At 39.2% G+C, this 23,360-nt stretch overlaps 1 protein-coding gene across 2 annotated transcripts in view; it reads left to right on the top strand.

Moving 5' to 3' along the window:
- The window catches only part of GNB4 (G protein subunit beta 4), a 70,186-nt gene that overhangs the window by 23,321 nt on the left and 23,505 nt on the right, over positions 1-23,360 (top strand). For both annotated transcript variants that reach the window (XM_057544980.1, XM_007195384.2), the window contains one exon: positions 14,343-14,440. In XM_057544980.1, the coding sequence (XP_057400963.1) occupies positions 14,384-14,440 (57 nt within the window). In that variant the 5' untranslated portion in view covers positions 14,343-14,383. The remainder of the gene's footprint in view (positions 1-14,342; positions 14,441-23,360) is intronic.

Genomic DNA, 23,360 nt, shown 5'->3' with positions numbered 1-23,360 from the left:
CCACCAGGGAAGTCCCTGAGATAGCCCTTTAAATGCTTGGATGTTTTGTCTCCTATCCTCTCCCCCTCTGAATCTTCCTCCTCCATGCTCATTTGAGAGTCCTAGTCTGTAAGTAAGGGTGCAAACGGGGTAGGGGTAGTTTAGGTCCTCTCGCAGCAAGCTTATACCTTCTAGAGTCAGGGAGGAAGCTTCAGTGCTTCTCAAGGAGCTGAGGAGAGAAAGAAGAGGTTACGTTGCAGGAGAATTGGGATGCTGAGACCATGAACAGAATTCTTTCTGGTAATAATTTTATTTTCCTTTTTTGTTTAAAGTATTATTTTGTTATATCTATTGATCCATCAACAGATACGAATATTAGCCTGAGTCATGTTTATGATTATACCTTCTTCATGTATTTCCCTTGTTGGGCCAAATTAGCTCTGACTTAAAGTTCCAAGGACGTTTTGTTAATGTGTGTTATTTAATCCCTAAAACAATCACTTGGGCGTAGACATTAGTGTCTCCACTGTACAGATGAGGGAATTGAGACTCAGAAGTTAAACAGTTTCTGGGATCACACAGTAAGTATAGTCATACTCCAACTCTCATTAGGTTGTGTGAACTTGGGTGAGGTTCATAACCTCCAAAACATGTAGTTTCCTCATCTGTAAAATGAGGATGATATTAGTACTTAACTTTTGAGGTTAATTTGAGGTCGTTAAATGAGTTACTGTGAAGAGTTGTGAACAGTGCATGACACATAGTAAGTGCTCAGTAAATGTCATCTCTTGATTGGCTAAATACTAAGAATCTTTTAACATCAGGGGTCATCCAGGTAATCCTCCTCTTATATTATAGGTCAAGAATCTCTTACCAGCTTACGTGGTTCTGTGTGCCACGAGGGTTGAGAATCACGGATCAAGCTAAGTTTGTTTGGTTTTTGCCATGAGAAGGTGGAGGCTCAGAATCAGGATTGGCCGCTTATGCTTGAGAGGTTGATTTGTGTTACCAGCCACATCTCGTGTAGCCATCAATTTTGTAGGAAATCATTTGTTATATCCTAGGAGATTTGCTTTAACTGTATAATGATACAGTGATTAATCACTACATAATAGATTGTATTTACTGGAAAAGTATTCATTTCTTGGGAATGCCTCAAACATCTTTTACATAAACTGTTATTTGCTTAAAAAAAAATCTCTTATCCATAATTTGGAGATCCAGAATGCTTTGAAACTGCAATTTTTTTCATATATCATTTAGTGGCAAAACCTTATGTGATTTGAACTTGTTTGGTGGCACAACCTAACTTGAACTAACGTGAAACTGTTGATGGTCTACTTTTTCCCCACCTAGTTGTGACGATACTTACATTTTGCTGCAGAAATACTCCTTCTGGATTATGTGGGTGCTGCCCCAGAGTCCAGTTGGTGTGGAATGAAATACGTGATGAATACACCTTTTAAAATCTGCAAACCTGGGAATTCCCCAGTGGTTCAGTGGTTAAGACTCTACGCTTTCATTGCCAAGGGCGTGGGTTTGATGTCTGGTTGGGGAACTAAGATCCCACAAGCCACGCGGTGCGACCAAAAAAAAAAATCTGAAAAGCTTTTAAAAAATCTTTTTAAAATCTGTAGACTCCCAAATTCTGAAATGCATCTGGCCCTTAGGGCTTAGGGTAATGGATTATGGACTTCTGTGAATATGCACTTAAACCTCTGTTTTCCTTCTTAGACTGTAAACTCCTGGAGAGCTGGGCCTGTATCTAATTCATGTGTAGCCCCGGTTCTTGGCACATAATAGGCGTTCGGTAAATGTTTGGTGAGAGAATGAACTGTGCCAGAACAAACCAGTTAGGTGAAGGGAAACAGACTTGAGAGCAGCACCTTATTTTTTCCTGGAACGCAGACAAAACAGACTGCCTTTAGTTCACAAGAGGCTGAATCATGTTACTTTTGGGGCACTTAAAAATGTTCAGTGTAATGAGAAATTTGGTAGCAAAATAAAAAAGCAAAACATAATGCCTATACTACAGTATCAGCATCTCTTCTATTTTCCTCTCTTATCCACTCACCCCATACAGCTTTAGATTTTTGGCCAACTTCTTGAGAAAGAAAGTCACATGGGAATATCTGTAATGGGAAGACTACTTGGGGTGGGTAAGCAAGTGTGTTTTTACATTCCTCTGAGAATGATCATAAAAGCTTTAAATACCTTAACTAATTCACTAAGGGTTTAGGGTTTTTTTTTTTAATAAATAAAGTATAGGAATTATGAATCAGGTTTGCAGACAGAAAAGCAGAACATTAGAGAATTTAATGATAATAATAGCAAACTTAACTTTTCTGATAGACTACTAGTAGGTAAAAGTAGTTTACATTTAAATTTTTAAAGTACAGTTTAAAGTATTCTTTCATGCCTTACATGAGCTTTCATGATCCATATGAAAATTATTGATAATTAAGAAATACTTGTATGTCTTTGTCTTACAAGGATTAAAATAACTGTTCACTAACACAGCAGTATAATTGTACAGGCTACATAATGCCTTGCTTTAGTAAAAATTCTGTGGACATTTTAAGAAGTGTAGAGAGAAGTCTATTTGAATTATGCAATTGTATTTTTTTTTCCATTTTATTTAATAAGTTGGCTTGGATACAATGACCCATTGGTATTTTTTGATATTTGTAACTGGTACAGCTGAACTTTTTAAAGGATAATTGATATGCTGCCTTCTACTCAACTAACAGTGCTTTCACTATATGATCAAGTTATTTAAAATGTGTTAAATGAATCAAATATTCATGTTGAGAAAGAACCTAGTCAAGAAGTTATAGTAATTAAAAGAGCAGTATGCTTATATCAAACTAATTTCTGTTAAATTATTAGTTTAAAATTGCTTTAGTTAGTAATTTCAGTACAACTGCAGAGATTGTGATAAACAGCTCCAGTTGGATCTTGAGTAAAAATCACTGTTGGTGGGCTTCCCTGGTGGCGCAGTGGTTAAGAATCCGCCTGCTAATGCAGGGGACATGGGTTTGAGCCCTGGTCTGGGAAGATCCCACATAAATAAATAAATAAAATAAATAACTAAAACAAAAAACAACAACAACAACAAAAAAATCACTGTTGGTGAAATTCCTTGACTGTATTCTTCTGATGATTTGTTTTTTGTTTTTTGTAAAGGAAGGTAGAGATGGCTCATATCTCATACACGTCTGTATCTTTCCTTCCTCCCAGGAGGGAAGCTTCTTAACTAGCTGACCGAAGATAGATCTGGAAAAACATACATATTTAAGAAATGAATTGGGGGTGGGAGGGGGCGGGGGGAGGAGCCCACAATGATACAGATAAGGAATAGTCAGTGAAGTACAAGGAGGATCTAGGAAGTGAGGGATCTGGAAAGCTATTGGAGTAAAGCTTGAATAAGAGGGAGGATCATTAGATTCAGCGGAGAGAACTAACGAAATGCCCTTCCAAGGAGGCATAGTGGAGTGGTTGAGAGACTGGGTTCCAGAGTCATACACGCTTTGATTCAATTCCCAACTCTGCTTCTAATCTTAGGCAAGTTGTTTAACCTAACCTCAGTTTATTTTTAAATTTCATTCCATTACATTTATTTTATGGTTCCCAGTGGACTTAAGGTGTGTTAAAAGGTAAACTGAGGGACTTCCCTGGTGGCGCAGTGGTTGAGAATCCGCCTGCCAGTGTTCGATCCCTGGTCTGGGAAGATCCCACATGTCACAGAGCAACTAAGCCCGTGCACCATAACTACTCAGCCTGCGAGCCACAACTGCTGAGCCCGCACACCACAACCACTGAAGCCTGCACGCCCTAGAGCCCGCATGCTGCAACTACTAAGCCCATGCGCCACAACTACTGAAGCCCGTGCACTCTAGGGCCTGCATATCGCAACTACTGAGCCCGTGTGCTGCAACTACTGAAGCCCACGTGCCTAGAGCCCGTGCTCCACAACAAGAGAAGCCACCTCAATGAGAAGCCCGTGCACCACAACAAAGAGTAGCCCCTGCTTGCCGCAACTAGAGAGAGCCCGCGTGCAGCAACAAAGACCCAGTGCAGCCAAAAATAAAATAAAAACAAAGGTAAACTGAGATGTATGGGGTTGGCCAAAAAGTTCCTTCGGTTTTAAAGTAAAAATAAAAGACACATTTTTCATTTTCACGAAGAACTTCATTGAACAACGTATTCACAGTTTTGTTCCACTACCTTCTGCCATTTTTCAGGCAACTTCATAATTCCATCTTCCCAAAACTTTTTCTTTTTGAGCAAAGAACTGTTCCAGGTGCCTTTTACAGTCTTCCAGGGAATTGAAATTTTTTCCATTAAGAGAATTTTGTAAAGATGAAATAAACGGAAATCTGAAGGTGCAATGTCTGGTGAATACAGTGGATGAATCAGAACTTCCCAGCCAAGCTGTAACAGTTTTTGCCTGGTCATCAAAGAAACATGCGGTTTTGAGTTATCCTGATGGAAGAGTATGCGTTTTCTGTTGACTAATTTTGGACGCTTTTCATCGAGTGCTGCTTTCAGTTGGTCTAATTGGGAGCAGAACTTGTTGGAATTAATCATTTGGTTTTCCGGAAGGAGCTCATAATAGAGGACTCCCTTCCAATTCCACCATATACACAACATCACCTTCTTTGGTTGAAGACCGGCCTTTGGTGTGGTTGGTGGTGGTTCATTTCACTTGCCCCACGATCTCCTCTGTTCCACATTATTGTACAGTATCCACTTTACATCGCCCGTCACAATTTGTTTTAAAAACGGAACATTTTCATTACATTTCAGTAGAGAATTGCATGCAGAAATATGGTCAAGAAGGTTTTTTTCCCTTAACTTATGTGGAACCCAAACATCAAAGCAATAAACATAACCAAGCTGGTGCAAATGATTTTCAGCTCTTGATTTGGATATGTTGAGTATGTCAGCTATCTCCCACGTGGTATAACATTGATCGTTCTCAATTAATGTCTCAGTTTGATCGTTATCAACTTCAATTGGTCTACCTGACCGTGGAGCATCGATTTCCAGCAAGAAATCTCCAGCACGAAACTTCACAAACCACTTTTCACGTTTGATCAGTCACAGCACCTTCTCCATACACTGCACAAATCTTTTTTTGCTTTTCACTTGCGTTTTTACCTTTCTTGAAATAATAAAGCATAATATGTCGAAAATGTTGCTTTTTTCTCCCATCCTCAGTATTAAATGGCTACACAAAAATTCACCAATTTTGATAAGTTTTTTTTTTAAATGCACGCTAATATGACAGCTGTCACAATACAGTGTAACAAAATTGTTTTGAATGAAGTTAAAGACAACTAAGCGCTACTAGAGCCATCTTATGGAAAAAACCGAATGAACCTTTTGGCCAACCCAGTATTAAAAAGCTTAAGTTTTCTGAGCAGAAATCGATTTGGATCGGGCACTGCCAAACTAGAGTGGTTAGGAGTGTTCCACCAGCCACCTGTGGAGATAGGGGTAGGACTTTTATAGAGAAGAGGAGGAAGTGAAGCAAGGGAATTACTTGATTGGCTGTAGTTTATGTGATTGCCTTATTGGTTTTGTTTGTTTTGTTTTGGCCGTGCTGTGAGGCATGTGGGATCTTAGTTCCCCCATCCCTAGCCCCCTGCAGTGGAAGTGCAGAGTCATAACCACTGGACCGCCAGGGAAGTCCCCATTGGGGACTAAGTCCCTAAGGTTGTCCTTAGGTTTTGATTTCTTAACCTTGAGGCATTTACAGGCTTAGGTTTTGATTTGCTTACACAGGCTGCTAAGGTATTAGAATCACCTCAGTCTAATGGCCTCCTTGTTTAACTGAACATGTGCAAGAGTTGAATTAATTGTAAATATAGTATTCATAGATCCATGTATGACTCACTGTTATATATTTATATTTGCTTGCTTATTGATAATGTATAAACACCTGTAAAGCAAATACCCAACTCAAGAATTTGGAAATTAACAATTACTTGCAACTCCGTGTGTGTTCCTTCTCTTTTATCATTCTCTTGCTTCAAAAAAGTCTTATTGCATATGTATGCATTCCTAAACAATATATTATTTAGTTTTAGTTGGTTTTGAGTTTTATAGAGTATTATGCTGGTATGTGTCTTCTGGAACTTGCTTTTTTCCTCTTAGCAGTATTTTTCAGATTCATCTATGTTGTATACATCTGTAGCTCATTCGTTTTCACTGCGATGTAATAATTGGCTGTGAAAACACTGTAATTATCCATTTTCCTATTGGCGGGTGTTATTTTATTGCTATTACAGGTGGTGCTGTATGAATCCAGCCCTTGAGCACAAGTACTTAAGTTTCTTTTAGGGCTCATCTACCCAGAAGTGGAATTAAATTGTCAGATTGAAGATACACATATCATCACCCTTGTTAGATATTGCCAAATTGCTTCCCAAAGAGCTGTCCTACCAGAATATGTTACCATTTTCCCACAGCTTTGCCAGCTCCTGGATGAGAAAAAAAATTCTGTTAATCTGATAGGTATGAAATTGTTTATTTGCATTTCCCTGATTACTGAGGTTGAGCATCTTCTCATTTGTCTGTTGGCCTCTACTGGTTTTCCTGCTGTGACCTGCTATTCGTGCTATAATTCGCACATTTTTCTTTTGGGTCATCAGCCTTTTTTATTATTAGCTTGTAGGAATTTTAAATTCTAGATTCTGCAGACCTAAAACAGATAGACTGCCAGATATTTCTCCAGCAAAGATGGGTTTATTTGGGTTTATTGCAGAGAAGTGCAATTCAGGGTCTGCAACCATGGCAAACCAGCTGCAAGTCTCACAGGGCAAGGGAATGAGAACTCTTTTATAGAGACAAAAATGAAGTTGGGAGGGCTGTAGTAAACAGAGTCCATGGCTTTTCATTGGCTGAGTCCTTGCCAGGAAAGAAGAGGTGTCTTTCTTTTGGGCTGTGTTATGTCACAGGGTGTGAGAGCTCCCTCTTCTGACCTCCCAACTCTATTTAATTTTCTGTTTATTAATTTTTTATGAGGCTAATCCTTTCTTTGAATTTTAGCTTGCAGCTGTCCTTTTCCGATCTGTGTCTTCGTTTTTTGTTTTTTTCTTTCTTTCTCTTTGGGGTAGAGGAGAAACTCTCTTCTCATCATGCATACACTGCACTTACACAGCTGAAGATGCTAGCTCTTATAGCTGACCTTTCCTCCTCTCCTCCATCTTCTTGTATATAGGGATAATTGTGAAAATCATCATCAACTGTGTGTGTGTGTGTGACGTGGTGTGCAGCAGACTATTGGGCTGTTTAGTAAGCCTGGAGAGTGATTCTGCTCCCATATGTTGGAAGCTTTTTTAAAAAGTAGTGTGTTTGATGCCTCTTTGTTTTCAGTTTTGGGCCAGTTACCAGGTCTGAGTCCTTAGGAGAAGTTATACTCAATTTTCTGTTATGCATGTAACCAGTGTAGATGGTATACTTTTATTTCTGTCTATAATCACTTCCTTTTTTGGTCAATAACTCAGGGAAAGTCTGATCAGAGACTGTTTTTTGGTTGACTCCCTTCTTAGGTTCGGATCTTGATTATTTTAAAATTTAGATAAGACTCTTCCTTATCTAAGAAGTTAATTTATACTGCACTTAGTCTGCCTGGCTACACCCACTGAGAAGTTTTTCATTCGTTGGTGACTGTCTTACTGGTTTTCTCCTGTCATTATTTTCCATATTTTTCTTTTCCCCACATAGAATTTACAATGCTTTATAAAATATTTTGCCACTTCCCTGATTTCTGTCCTGTATTAACTGTGGATGCAAAGGAACTGCAGGAGGGCAAGTAGTCAGATGACTTTGTTTTCTACAAGTCAAAATAAATGCCCATAGAGACTTCACTTTTCTGATTTTGAGCATGCTGTTAGGTGTATCGTTTGAGGGAGCTACTTTAATAAACTATACCTCATGCAACAATGTTGTTCTCAGAATTCAAAGCTTTTCTAGCCATATTATATACACACAGACCATGTCAAATACACAGATTGGCTACTTCTTTAAATCCTCCCCTTCGAAGCATAATTTATTAGGATTTATCATATTAGGTTTCATCTGGGGTTATCCTGTTGCTTCTCTTTACCCTAATCAGCCTCTGGGCTTGTCTGGAAGTAGTTTATAATCTACTAGTCTGTGCTGGATGTACTTTTTTTTTTTTTTGGTATCCTTGGGAATACAACAATTGTCAGGTGAGAAGAAAACATCAACAGAAAGTCTGTGTAATCAAAATGTTCTTCCTCCATAGTAACAGGACTAATGTAAGCAGATCAGGTAGCGGGTCCCCAAGAAAGAGCATCAAGAATGGCTTTCTTGACAGAAGAGAATCCATTTTGGCCTAAGCCATTTTGTGCTCTAAACCTGGCGGCAACGCTTGCCCTTGAACGGGTCTTAGTAATTAATGATCTTAAGGGAACGGAAGAACGACAGGCAAGAGAAGTAACAACAACAAAGATAATATATCAGTCATAAAGACTCTCAGTTTTATTTCTGTGGTAAAAGATTAGCCTGAAGGGCTCAACCACCAGATCAACTGGAACCTAAGGGATGATGATGTTTGTTGACCTTTTCTGAAGTCACCACTTCAGTCAACTACAGTTTAGCCTCTGTAGACCCGGCCAAGCCCCTTCTTGAGTCTGCATGTATCCTTAGCTTAAAATTTCCTAAGTTTTGCTGCTGGAAGACACTGCTTTGGGAAAGATCCCCAGTGTTCTCCTTACTTGGTGCAAGTAATAAATCCTTCCTTCTCCCAATCTTTAGCTTGGTTGTGTTTTTTGGCTTGACACCCACCAAGAGGTGAACCCAGTTTTCGGGTAACACTAGTAAGTTTTCAATTAAAGAGTGAAAAGTTAGTTCCTGTTTTTAGCAACAGATATGATAGGCGGGGAAGGCTGCTTTGATATTTTTCAGACATCCAAAGAAAGTTTGCGGTATTCAATAGCGGAAGAAAAGTAATTTTCACTCTACCTTTCTGAGTTCTTGGGTGAGACCCCATGTAATAAAAGATTAACAAGAGAAAAACACACAGAAGTTTATTAATATGTATACCTCCAGTAAACATGTGAAATACCCAGGGAAAAATGAGTAACTCCCTGAGGTAACCCAAGCCACCAGCTTAAATATTGGGTTGGCCAATAACTTTGTTCAGATTTTCCCATAACAGCTTAAGGAAAAGCCCGAATGAACTTTTGGGCCAACCCAATACCATCTTCAGCTAAAGACAAAAGAAAGGTTGGGAGGTTAGGGGTGGAGACTAGTCTTGGGAGGATCCTAGGAAAAGCAAGGGTAGGGTTTGATGTGCAGATTTAAATCCCAAGACTCTTGTCATTTATAGTCATCCCTCACTTCTGGTACCGAGAGGGAGACACCCTTACAAATGGAGATTTGCTTTGTAAATGTCACTCTCCATTGCAAAGGGGTAATTTCTACTCTTGTTTTCAGAGTTTCTCTTGTGTCTGTTGTTTCTCAAGATAATCCTCCTGCCTAAGAGGCATATTTTGGGGAGGCATATTTTGCTACCCTTCATTGGTCACAAGCATCACAAGGGTTCTGATTTTGCTGCTTGGAAACGTTTCTCAGACAATCCGTTGCCTTATAATTACCCCCTTCTTTTACATTATGCCTGCTTAAACTTAACTGAAGTCATTGGGCATGAGACTTGAGAATTCAGAATTCCATATGAGGAAATAGGGTCATGTAAAGGCAACTGTCTTTGAAAGTTCTTAAACATAGAAAAAGGACTGTTAGTGATGGTGAAATGTAGAATCAAGGAGTTTTTTTTTTTCTTAAAGGGAGAGACTTGAGTGTGTAACCCCTAATGGAAAGGATACAGTCGAAAGTGAAATTCTCCCCAGAGGTTGTTTGCTGAATGAAAATGAGGAATTATAACTTTACAGTAGACGTGAATACACTGATCAATCTTAGCTTTGCTGATAGCGGCATAAACATTAAGTTCATTCTGATGTATTGTAATATGAAGTCTAGTCTCACCTAGAAGTATTCTTGCCAAATACATTGAACTTGAATATCATGTAGCCTGTAGATCTAACTTCCTTCCAGTTCATAGGCAGTATATAGAGAAACAAGTTAAACAATACCGTGGGAAGTAAACAGAGTGTGGGACATTCTACAGGACAGCTGTCTCCAATAAGTCAATTAGCATAGAGAAAAAAAGAAAGTAGGAGATGGATTCTTCTGGACGGAGAGATTTAAGAGATAAAGCCAAATATATAGTCCTTTAATTGGATCCTAATTTGAACAAATCTGATGTAGAAGACATTGGTGGAATAATTGGGGAAATTTGAAAATGGACTGGGTATTAGCTGCTACTAAATAGTTGGTGTTAATTTGGGAGGTTTGTTAATGGTATTATGGTTTAGTAGGAAAATGTCTTGATATTTTTGGAGATGTGTACCTGAAGTGTTTAGGGGTAAAGTATCTTTTTTCTTTTATAAATTTATTCATTTATTGGCTGTTTTGGGGTCTTCGTTGCTGCTCGCGGGCTTTCTCTAGTTGTGGTGAGCGGGGACTACTCTTTGAGCGGGGGCTACTCTTCATTGCGGTGTGTGGGCTTCTCATTGCGGTAGCTTCTCGTTGTGGGGCACAGGCTCTAAGCGCGCGGGCTTCAATAGTTGCGGCGCACGGGCTCAGTAGTTGTGGCTTGCGGGCTCTAGAGCACAGGCTCAGTAGTTGTGGCGCACGGGCTTAGTTAGTCCGTGGCATGTGGGATCTTCCCGGACCAGGGCTCGAACCCATGTCCCCTGCATTGGCAGGCAGATTCTTAACCCCTGTGCCACCAGGGAAGCCCTAGGGGTAAAGCATCTTGATGTCTGTGATTTTTTAAAAATTTGTTTTATTGAAGTATAGTTGATTTATAATGTTGTGTTAATTTCTGCTGTACAGCACAATGATTGTTATACACACATATATATATACACACATTGTTTTTCATATTCTTTTCCATTATAGTTTGTCACAAGATATTGAATATAGTTTCCTATGCCACACAGTAGGACCTTGTTGTTTATCCATTCTCTATATAATAGTTTGCGTCTGCTAATCCCAAACTCCCAGTCCATCCCACTCCACCCCTCTCTCCTTGGCAACCACAAGTCTGTTCTCTATGTCTGTAATTCTGTTTCTGTTTTGTAGATAAGTTCATTTGTGTCATATTTTAGATTCCACATATAAGCAATAGCATATAATATTGGTCTTTCTCTGACTTCACTTAGTATGATAATCTCTAGGTCCATCCATGTTGCTGCAGATGGCATTATTTAATTATTTTTTATGGCTGAGAAATATTCCATTGTGTGTGTGTGTGTGTGTGTGTGTGTCTGTGTGTATATCTTTATCCATTGATGTCTGTGATTGACTTTAAAATACTTCAGCAAAAACAAAAGATGGAGCAAATACAGTAACAGTATTAACAATCTGTAAACCTTCACGGTGGACATTATGGATGTCTGTTATATTAATTTCTCTGCCTTTCTCTGTGTTTGAAATTTTTCTTAATAAAAAGACTAAAACCATCGAGAAAGAGTGAGAAGTTGAATGTACTAGATGAAAAGGGATAATCAGAAATGTAAGATTACTGAAAAGATAGGGAGAGATAGGATTTAAATCTCAGGAGGAGGAATTGACCCAAATGACAGAAAAGTCAGCTTCTCTGTTATAACAGAAGGGAAGGAGGAGCATATGATGAATCAGTCCTGTATGTATCATTTTGTCAAACTAATAGTGAGAAATTGAAAGAGTTCATGTCTGGTGGCTTCTGTTTTCTCTGTGATGTAGAAGGTAAGCTCACTTGCTGCAAGAGGGGTTGTGAGAAGGTCAGAAGCTGGCGAAGGATGCAAAGGAGTTGAAATCGTTGATATTGAGTGGACGTGATGGGTAAAGAGCTGCATATGGTAGCCAGGTGGTTTTGAGGGCCCAGCTAGATTGCTTATATGAACTTGTAGTAGAACTAACTTGCCCCGCTGTTTGACGTTTCAATCAGTGTTTGATAGATGGAGTGCTGGCTGAAAGAAAGTACGGAGTTGGGTTCATCGAAGTTGTGATTTTTGTCAGTTGAATGTGACCAAATAGAAGGGCAGGGGAAACTAGGGTACTGGGCAGAGTTGTCAATGAAGTGCTGGACCTGAAATTCAGCCTGTATGAGAAGGGAGTGCAGCTTGCAACTAGAAGATGAATAAGTTCTGGAGATCTAATGCACAGCATAGTGAGTGTAGCCAGCCACGCTGCGTTATATACTTCAAAGCTGCTAAGAGACTAGATCTTAGATGTTCTCTCCACAAAAAAGAAATTGTAATTATGTGATGTGATAGAGGTGTTAGTTAACGCTTTGGTGGTAATCATATAAATATGTAAATATCAAATCAACATGTGTGTCTTAAACTTACACAATATTACATGCCAACTATACATACCTCAATTTTGAAAAAGGGGGAATTGCCACAAACTCACTATATTTCACATTGGATCCCTCATCTTTTATATGAACCTTCCCCCTGTCAAGGACTGTAAAGGGTCTGGGATTTTACCTACTTAATAAGCTAATAAATTAGCCTGTTCGTGTTTTGTGGATGCTGGCAGAAGACATAAGACTCTTGGGTCAGAGACCAAGGACTTTATCACTCACAGCACCCCAAGTAGCATGGCCTGATGTTGGTTTTTGCCCGTTCCCCATGCTCCTCAGTCCCGTGGAGGTGACCCAGGTGTGCCTAGATGGATGTCACATATGCATTGGGTTTGCATCGCAGTCTAGAAACACTGAGCTCAGGGAATTTACCACTTTTATAGTAAGAAGAAGCAAGGTCTCTCTTTGTCTTGGGGCAGACGTTGTCTCATCCCTCAAGGCTGCTCACTCCAAATGCAGCCTTGAGAAATGGCTTAGGTAAAAGTGACTAGGGCCTTGTATTTTTGGCATATGCAGCAGAATGTGCAGGGATGCTCAGGGCCCCATGGCCTCTCCTAGTATTCGCCCTCCACAGAGTAGTGGTGGTGATGAGGGAACTGCTTCCTCTTTGTCATTTCTATTCGCAGTACCTCCATCCTTTTGGCACCCAAGCTGGAAAATTTCATTCGTTTGGAACAACTCATAGTCTTTCCTGAGTAACTCTTGTTAGCTGCAGATAGCTCCTCTTTAGAGGGTCCCTTGTGTATGTGTGGCTTTGGGGGGTGGAAAGGCAGTAGAGTTGGGTAAGAGGTGGTTTTGAATGCCCTTAAAAGTTATATGAGACCTCTTTGAGCCCCTTGATATACCTACAGAAAGTCATTCTGTAGAAAGAGAAAAAACAAAGCAGGTATGAAGAGAAAAGCAGGACAGGTAGAGAAAGAATACTGCCAGTTTCCAGTCTCTCTTTTCTTCCTGAGGTTATAACATCCTTGCCTTTTACTTCTAGGATTCATGCTAAATCCTTAGAATGAATTTTCCTTTAGTTCTTAGATTATTTTCACTGAAACTGGAGCCTGCTTAGTGTGTTCAAGGAACATCAAGAAGGCTTTTGAGTGGCTGGAGCAGAGAGGGGTAGGGGGAGGAGAGATACAAGGTCAGAGGGGGTGTGTGCGAGAGACTGTGTAGGGCTCTGTGGGTCAAGATAAAGAGTTAGATTTTGCTCTGAGTGGAGTGAAAAGCCGTTGTAGGATTTAAAGCAGAAGAGTGACTTGTGTTTTAAAAGCATCTCTGGTTGCTGTATTTAGAATAGACTGGAGAGTGGGCAAGGGCAGTAGAAAGGAGAGCAGGTGGATGATGGTGGCTTGGACCAAGGTAGTCAAAGTGGAGGTAATCAGAGTTGGTCAAATCCTGGATATTTTTTGAAGGAATGCCTGACATGATTTGCTGGTGGATTAGATGTAGGGTATGAAAGAAACAGAACAGAGCCGTTAAGGATGACTCCCAGGTTTTTGGCTTAAACAATTGGAAGGATGGAATTGCCATTTACAGAGATGGGGAAGACTTCAGGGTGGTGTGGGGTTCAATTTTGAAGTAAGTTGAGGTGCCTGTTAGGCATCCAAGTGCGGATGTCTGTTGGTGCCCTTGAAACTGTTGTTAAGTATTTCTCCCTGGACTCCATTCTAGTACTGATTCTCTATAATTAAGTCTTGAATACTGCAACTCAAGCTGTCTCTTCCCTCCTCTGATCCCATTCCTCCATAAAGTCCTTTAGTAAATAATCTAGATCTATATTTACTAAGCAGTTTTAAGTTCCAGTAATAATTATCTCACTTGAGTTTCAGAGGGACCAAAAGGAAGTTACATGTCAATATTTAAAAAGTAGATTAATATGTAAATGGAGAACTGAGTCAGTCTCTCTCTCTTTCTTTTTGAATAGTGACTTTCATTTGTTAGTTTCTGAGATAAACAAATTGAAGGATGAGTGAGCTGGAACAGTTGCGGCAGGAAGCCGAGCAGCTGCGGAATCAGATCCAGGTAAGAGCAAACTTTTTCATTTTGAAATTTTAACATTTTTATGTAATACCAGCGATGAACAAAATTTGTGCGTTAGTTTATCAGTCTACATATATTAAATAATTTATAAGGTGAGAAATGGTCAATTTGTCTTTATCATGCCTCTAAAGATCTCTCCAAAAATCATTCCTAACAAATACCTTTGTGGACCAACGGCCTCTGTGTCCCTAAGAAGTTAATAGTGTACATGTAATCTCTGCTGACATGGTAATTCTCTTCTACTCACACACCTGGAATCGTAGTTTGATTTTTGGTATGATGAGGCATAATGTAATATCATACTGTTACATAATATCATAATATCACATAATGTAATATATTAGAAAATTAATCTCTAAATTATTAGATTGCAGAAAAACATTAAAAATGGTTCATGGCATAATGAAGACGTCTGTCATCTTTACTCTTGGAAATCAAAACAATAAAGAGCATAAGGAACAAATACAAGCTTCATCTTTAACAAAATTAAAGGCACTTAGAACTTCAAAACCTAATAGAGTGGGGAAAAGTTGTCAAATGTTAGGGTGTGGAAAGGCTCTGAGAGAGGGCTTCTGCGACTGTAAATCTCATATTCCCTCAGGGACAACATCGTTCCTTTCTTTTGTTGTTTGTTGTTTTTTTTTTTTTTTTTTAAGAAGTCACTGAGGCCCTTTGATTAGGGAAACAACATGGTCAGCAACAGCTTTTTTTTTTTTTAATATTTATTTATTTATTTTTGGCTGTGTTGGGTCTTCGTTTCTGTGCGAGGGCTTTCTCTAGTTGCGGCGAGGGGGGGCCACTCTTCATCACGGGGCGCGGGCCTCTCACTGTCGCGGCCTCTCTTGTTGCGGAGCACAGGCTCCGGACGCGCAGGCTCAGTAGTTGTGGCTCACGGGCCCAGTTGCTCCGCGGCATGTGGGATCCTCCCAGACCAGGGCTCGAACCCGTGTCCCCTGCATTGGCAGGCAGATTCTCAACCACTGCGCCACCAGGGAAGCCCCGTTCCTTTCTTTTGGAACAGTGAAAACAGATGCTTCCCTGGACTGAGAAATATCAAGGAAGGCAGAGATAAACATGAAAGGATATAGACATGCTGTCTTTTAGGAAGCCTCTTGGTGAGAAGGTAGAGGAGAGACTGAATTACGTGTAGCCTGCTGCTGCCTACTTCTTTTCACAGGGAAAAGTAAGAGCTAAACAACTTACAAATATAAATGAAAAACTTCATAACGATGCAGGGAGAATCCAAGTTATTAGGAACTTGGAACACTGCTGTGATCTCTCCAGTATGAATCTTTTGCGGTAGCGATTTCAGAATTACTTATGTAATTTAAAAGTGAAGCATAAGAAAAAAGGAACAATCATAGGATCTATGCAAAGATATTACAGGAAAGAGAGGAAAGGAGCAGGAAGAACAAGGGACGGGGGAAGAACACTCAGCAGAAAAATGTTGATTCTGAGCAGATTAAAATCATAATCATTCTTATCACCAGGAATTCAAGGAGGTTAATGATTTAGATGTGAATGAGAACTCTGAATGGTTACCTTAGGTGTCTGAACAAACCTGTCAAAACAAAGGAGGGATTTATTTTTTCTGGGATGATTAGAGAAGCCTTCATAGGCTAATCTCTGAGTTAGATGTTGCTGCCACCACCGGAATGGATTCTCTACCATCTCTACTTTGTGTCACTCGCTCCAGATGCTGAGCAGGAGTGACTGATTGGCCAAGCACATTGGTCACGTGGCCGTCTCATTTTTAAAAATCTTTTCTCTGTATCTGTAAGCTTGGTTTTTTGTTTTTTGTCTTTTTTTAGCTTACACATATAAGTGAGATTATGTGGTATTTGTCGTTCTCTGTCTGACATATTTCCCTTAGTGTAATGCCCTCAAGGTCCATCCATGTTGTCACCACAAATGGCAAGGTAGTCTTTTTTTTTTTATAGGTCTTTTATTTTAATTATTTATTTATTTATTTATTTATTTTTGGCTGTGTTGGGTCTTCGTTTCTGTGCGAGGGCTTTCTCTAGTTGGGGCAAGTGGGGGCCACTCTTCATCGCGGTGTGCGGGCCTCTCATTATCGCGGCCTCTCTTGTTGTGGAGCACAGGCTCCAGACGCACAGGCTCAGTAATTGTGGCTCACGGGCCTAGTTGCTCCACAGCATGTGGGATCTTCCCAGACCAGGGCTCGAACCCGTGTCCCCTGCATTGGCAGGCAGATTCTCAACCACTGCACCACCAGGGAAGCCCTGAGTTAGGGTTTTTGTTTTCTTTAGATAAATACCCAGAAGTGGAACTGTTGGATCATATGGTGGTTCTTTTTTTAATTTTTGAGGAACCTACATACTGTTTTCCATAATGGCTGCACCAATTTACAGTCCCACCATCAGTACTCAGTGTTCCCTTTTCTCCACATCCTTGTCAACACTTGCTATTTCTTCTCTTTTTGATGATAGCCATTCTGACAGATGTGAGTTGCTGTCTCGTTGTGGTTTTTATTTGCATTTCCTTGATGATTAGTGATGTTGAACACATTTTCATGTACCTGTTGGCCATCTGTATGTCTCCTTTGGAAAAATGCCAGTCAGACCCTCTGCCCATTTTATTTATTTTTATTATTTTATTTTTTGGCTACGTTGGGTCTTCACTGCTGCACACGGGCTTTCTCTAGTTGCGGCGAGTGGGGGCTGCTCTGTTTTGGTGCACGGGCCTCTCGCTGCGGTGGCTTCTCTTTGTTGAGGAGCACAGGCTCTAGGCACACAGGCTGCAGTAGTTGTGGCACACAGGCTCAGTAGTTGTGGCTCACGGGCTCTAGAGCACAGGCTCAGTAGTTGTGGCGCACGGGCTTAGTTGTTCTGTGGCATGTGGGATCTTCCCCGACCAGGGCTCGAACCCGTGTCCCCTGCATTGGCAGGCGGATTCTTAACCACTGCACCACCAGGGAAGTCCCCTTCCGCCCATTTTAAAAATCAGATTGTTTTATTTTTCTGTTGCGTTCTATGAGTTCTTTATATGTTGTGGATATTAATCCCTTATCAGATATACGATTTACAAATATTTTTCCCATTCAGTAGGTTGCCTTTTCATTTTATTGATGGTTTTCTTTGCTGTCAGAAGCTTTTTAGTTTAATGTAGTCCCACTTGTTTATTTTTGCTTTTGTTATCTTTGCTTTTGTGGTCAAATCCAAAAAATCATCACGAAGACTGATGTCAGGGAGCTTACCGCATATGTTTTCTTCCAGGAGTTTTATGATTTCAGATCTTGCATTCAGGTCTTTGATCCATTTTGAGTTAATTTTTGTGTGTGATGTAAGATAGTGGTCCAGTTTCATTCTTTTGCACGTAGCTGTCCAGTTTTCCCAACACCACTTATTGAAGAGACTGTCTTTTCCCCATTATGTATTCTTGGCTCCTTTGTTGTAAATTAATTGATCATATATGTGTGGATGTATTTCTCTGCTGTCTGTTCTGTTCCATTGATCTATGTATCTGTTTTTGTGCCAATATCATACAGTCTTAATTACTAAAGCTTTGTAATATAGCTTGAAATCAGGGCATGTGATGCCTCCAACTTTGTTCTTCTTTCTCAAGCTTGATTTGGCTGTTTGGGGTCTTTTCTGGTTTTATACAAATTTTAGAATTGTTTGTTCTATTTCTGTGGAAAATGTTATTGGGATTTTGATAGAGATTGCATCGAATCTGTAGATTGTTTTGGGTAGTAGGGACATTTTAACAGTATTCTTCCAGTCTGTAAGCACAGAATAAATATCTTTTCATTTATTTGTGTCATCTTCAATTTCTTTCATCAGTGTCTTAGTTTTCAGTGTACAGGTGTTTCACCTTCTTGGTTAAATTTATTTCTAGGTAATTTATCCTATTTGATGCAATTGTAAATGGGATTGTTTTCTTAATTTCTCTTTCTGATAGTTCTTTATTGGTGTATAGAAATGCAGTTGATTTCTGTATATTTATTTTGTATCCTGCAACTTTACCAAATTCATTTATTAGTTCTCAGTTTTGATGGAGTCTTTAGTGTTTTCTGTATATAATATCATGTCATCTGCAAGTAGCAATAGTTTTACTTCTTCCTATCAAATTTGGATGCCCTTTATTTATTTTATTTCTTTTCTTTGCCTAATCACTCTGGCTAGGACTTCCAATACTATTCTGAATCAAAGTGGCAAGCATGGGCATCCTTGCCTTGCTCCTGATCTTAGAGGGAAAGCTTTCAGCTTTTCACCATTGAGTATGTTATATATGTCATATATGGCCTTTATCATGTTGAGGTACATTCCCTCTATATCCACTTTGTTGAGAGTTTTTATCATAAATGGATATTGGATATTGAATTTTGTCAAAAGCTTTTTCTGCATCTGCTGAGGTGATTTTATGATATTTATCCTTCATTTTGTTAATGTGATGTATCACATTGATTGATTTGTGGGTGTTGAACCATCCTTGCATCCCTTGAATAAATCCCACTTGATCATGGTGTATGATCCTTTTGATGTGTTGTTGGATTCTGTTTGTTAATATTTTCTTGAGGATTTTTGAATCTATGTTCATCAGGGATATTGGCCTGCAATTTTCATTTCTTGTGGTATTCTTTTTTTTTTTTTTTGAAAGCTTCTTTATTTATTTATTTTTGGCTGTGTTGGGTCTTCGTTTCTGTGTGAGGGCTTTCTCTAGTTGCGGCAAGCGGGGGCCACTCTTCATCACAGTGTGAGGGCCTCTCACTATCGCGGCCTCTCTTGCTGCGGAGCACAGGCTCCAGATGCGCAGGCTCAGCAATTGTGGCTCACGGGCCCAGTTGCTCCGCGGCATGTGGGATCTTCCCAGACCAGGGCTCGAACCCGTGTCCCCTGCATTGGCAGGCAGACTCTCAACCACTGCTCCACCAGGGAAGCCCTCTTGTGGTATTCTTGTCTGGAGTGACTGGCCAATCACTTGGTCATGTGCTGATCTCATTTAATGCTTGTAGCAACCCTATGAGGTAGATGGTGTTACTTCGTAGCTGAGGAGACTGAGCCGCAGTGAGATGAAGTAACTGGCGAAGGTAACATAACTATGAAGTGGTAGATCCAGGACTCAATCCAGGTGTATTTTGGTTCCAGAACCTGTGCCATAGGTGCTCCTGTGGCCCTGCCTCCCCATCATGTCTGCTCAGATCTGGCTCTGTAGCCTGTGCTATAGCCACATGAATCTGGTTGTCATTCCCTGAACATGCATTGCTCTTTTCCACTTTGTTGCCTTTCTTCAAATCGTTTCCTTTGCCTGGAATTATACTACCTCTGCTCTAATTTTGTTCCTGGGAGTTCTGTTCATTGAATCCTAGTCTTCCTCTAAAAAGCCTCACCAGAGTCCTGCACTTGGATTTCTTATTCTCTTGTGGGAAGGCAGCATTACCTGGTGGAAAGGACATGGATTCCATCTTTTAATTATTTTGTGGCCAGGACATGTTTACAGCTTTTTTTGATGCTCAATGTCTTTGCCCACTGTATAGGTTTGCGGAGAGGAGTAAAACAAAATGACATGTAAAGGATTTAGATCAATGCCAGTAAGTGGCAGTTCCTTACTTGTACAGCCCTTTGGATTTGTGTTACAAGGCTGATTACAGCCCACCTTGTATTATAGCTCCTTGTGCACATTTGTCTTTACTACCTGTACTTGGCTGGGAAATTCTGTGTTTTAATTATCTTTGTATCTCACCAGCATCCAAGCAGAATGTCATGGGCATAGTTGCTCACTGAATCATCTTCCATGATTTCAAGTAACCACGTGTATGTAAGATACCATGTACTTTTCTTATCAGTTTAATCATGTCATGCTATATTTAAAGACCATTTCTTCCTTCTTTCCTTTTTTTTCCCCCCTTAATTCCAGAAATATAATTTAACTATATATTTAACTGTGCTATAAACACATGACATAATGGAAATATATGCTATTTGGTGCAATACATGATTCATTTTAAAAGTTTATTTTATTTTATATTGGAGTAGCATTGATTAACTATAATTCATTTTAAATTAAAAAAACAGAAATAGAGAAAATGTAGATTGTCTTTTGTAGTTGTTACTTGTTTGATTTGGAGTGAGAAACACCACTTTTATTTTGCACAAAGGTATTAATATCAGAGCTTTATTTCTTAAGGTGGGCAATAAAGAATTCAGCTGTTAATTGGGAATGATTCTCTTATATTCAGTTTTATAATGGATAAAAGTGTTCATAAGTTCAGTAATTTTAACTTGCAGTGTTTTAATTGTGTTGTTAATATTAAGGTAAGCTCTATCAGGGCAGGGATTTTTGGTTTGTCTACTGCTCTATCCATGGTGCCTAGCATAGTACCTGACACAGTGTGCAACAGATTTTTTTAATTGAATGACTGAATTAAGAAAGATGATCTAAACAGTGATAGTTCATTTTCATAAAGCTTAAAATCAGGTCTTTTTATAGAATTGTCTTCTACTCCAGCATTTTTGGACATGGCTCAGGCTGTCACTGTCGTTTCTGGAAATTCTTTTCATTGTAGGAAAGTGGGCTAAATTATTCCTTGCCAAATGAGGTTTCTAAACCCACAATCTGAGAATGAGAGAATCAAATCATATGTTTGTGTAACTACTTATGAACACCCTTACATAGAAATAGTCTAAGTGCTTATAAATAGGTTGAAAAGGCCGCCAAAAAGATTGCATACTTATCCAGTCTTTGTTGCAGACGGTGGCAGGCATCCCCTGGCTGAATGGAACAGGTTGTCCTTTGGGGACAGTAATTCAACAAATCGTGTGTGCCTCTCTGCACAGAAGCGTGCACAGCACACTGGGGAAGAACAAAGTTGAAGACAACACTACCCTAACCTTTGGGGGAAAAAATTGGAACAAATCTAGTCAGAAGAATTAATTGTGCTTCCCATGTATATGAATCCTCTAAATTTATTATTAACTGATAAACTTGATTTAAAACATTTTGTTGCTTATTAAACATGTTCTTTGCTTGCCGTTACTTATTTTGTTACATTAATTTTTGTTTCACTATTTTCCTTTTAATAATTCTCTTCAGTTTGTGTAAAAATGTAAGGTCTCTTTGAAAGGCTACCCTATAATACTTAGGCAAAAACACCTGCTTACATGTAGGGAATTTGCTTTTAATATAAAAATATAACTCATTATATAAAAAATTATTTTCCTGACATACTGTATCTTTTTATCATGTTAGATCAAAAGTATTTTATTTCTAATAGCACCTCTGTACAGTATACTTGCAAAGTATTTTAAAGAAGTGTTATTTTTTAATTAAAAATTTTTAATTGAGGTATAGTTGTACAATATTATATAAGTTTCAGATGTACAACATAGTGATTCATAATTTTTAAAGGTTATATTCCATTTATAGTTATTATAAAATATTGGCTATATTCCGTGTGTTGTGCAATATGTCCTTGTACGTTATTTATTTTATACATAGTAGTTTATACCTCTCAATTTCCTAAGCCTATCTTGCCCCTCCCTCTTCCCTCTCCCCACTGGTAACCAGTAGTTTGCTCTCTATATCTGTAAGTCTTTTTCTTTTTTGTTGTATTCACTAATTTGTTTTATTCTTTAGATTCCACATCTAAATGATATCATACAATATTTGTCTAAACTAAAAGCTGCTTCTTTGAAAACATAAACAAAATTGATAAAGCTTTAGCCAGAGTCATCAAGAAAAAAGGGAGAGGGCTCAAATCAATAAAATTAGAAATGAAAAAGGAGAAGCTACAATGGACACCACAGAAATACAAAGAATCATAAGAGACTACTACAGGCAACTATATGACAATAAGCTGGACAACCTAGAAGAAATGGATGAATTCTTAGAAAGGTACAACCTTCCAAGACTGAACCAGGAAGAAATAGAAAATATGAACAGCAGAATCACAAGTACTGAAATTGAAACTGTGATTAAAAAACTGCTGCGGAGCACAGGCTCCAGATGCGCATTAGAGGAAACTATCAAGAAAATGAAAACTCAACCTACAGAATGGGAGAAAATATTTACAAATCATAATCTGATAAGGGTCTAGTATCCAGAATATATAAAGATCTCCTATAAGTCAACAATAAACAAATAACCCAATTTAAAAATGAGCAAAGAAGTTGATAGACATTTCTCCAAAGAAGATATACAAATGGCTAATAAGTGCATGTAAAGACACGCCACATGAAAAGATCATACATCATGATCAAGTGGGATTTATTCCAAGGATGCAAGGATTTTTCAATATCCGCAAATCGATCAGCGTGATACCCCACATTAAGAAATTGAAGAATAAACACCATATGATCATCTCAGTAGATGCAGAAAAAGCTTTTGACACAATTCAACACCCATTTATGATAAAAAAACTCTCCAGAAAGTGGGCATAGAGGGAAACTACCAACATAATAAAGACCATATATGACACCCACAGCAAACATCATACTTAATGGTGAAAAGCTGAAAGCATTTCCTCTAACATCAGGAACAAGGATGTCCACTCTCACCACTTTTATTCAACATGGTTTTGGAAGTCCTAGCCATGGCAATCAGAGAAGAAAAAAATATATAAGGAGGACTTCCCTGGTGGTCCAGTGGTTAAGACTCTGCCCTTCCACTGCAGGGTCTTAGTTGCGGCATGTGGGATCTTTTGTTGTGGCACACAGGCTCTTCATTGCAGCGCACGGGCTTCTCTCTAGTTGTGGCGCACAGGCTCCAGAGCACATGGGCTCAGTAGATGCAGTGCATGGGCTCTGTAGTTGTGACACACAGGCAAAGTAAGCCAGAAAGAGAAAAACAAATACGATATGATATCACTTATATGTGGAATCTAAAATATGGCACAAATGAACCTATCTGCGAAACAGAACCAGATTCGCAGAGATAGAGATCA

This window comes from Balaenoptera acutorostrata, chromosome 4 (assembly GCF_949987535.1).
Source record: "Balaenoptera acutorostrata chromosome 4, mBalAcu1.1, whole genome shotgun sequence".
Classification (NCBI taxonomy): Eukaryota; Metazoa; Chordata; class Mammalia; order Artiodactyla; family Balaenopteridae; genus Balaenoptera; species Balaenoptera acutorostrata.
This window is presented reverse-complemented; position numbering and strand designations above follow the sequence as displayed.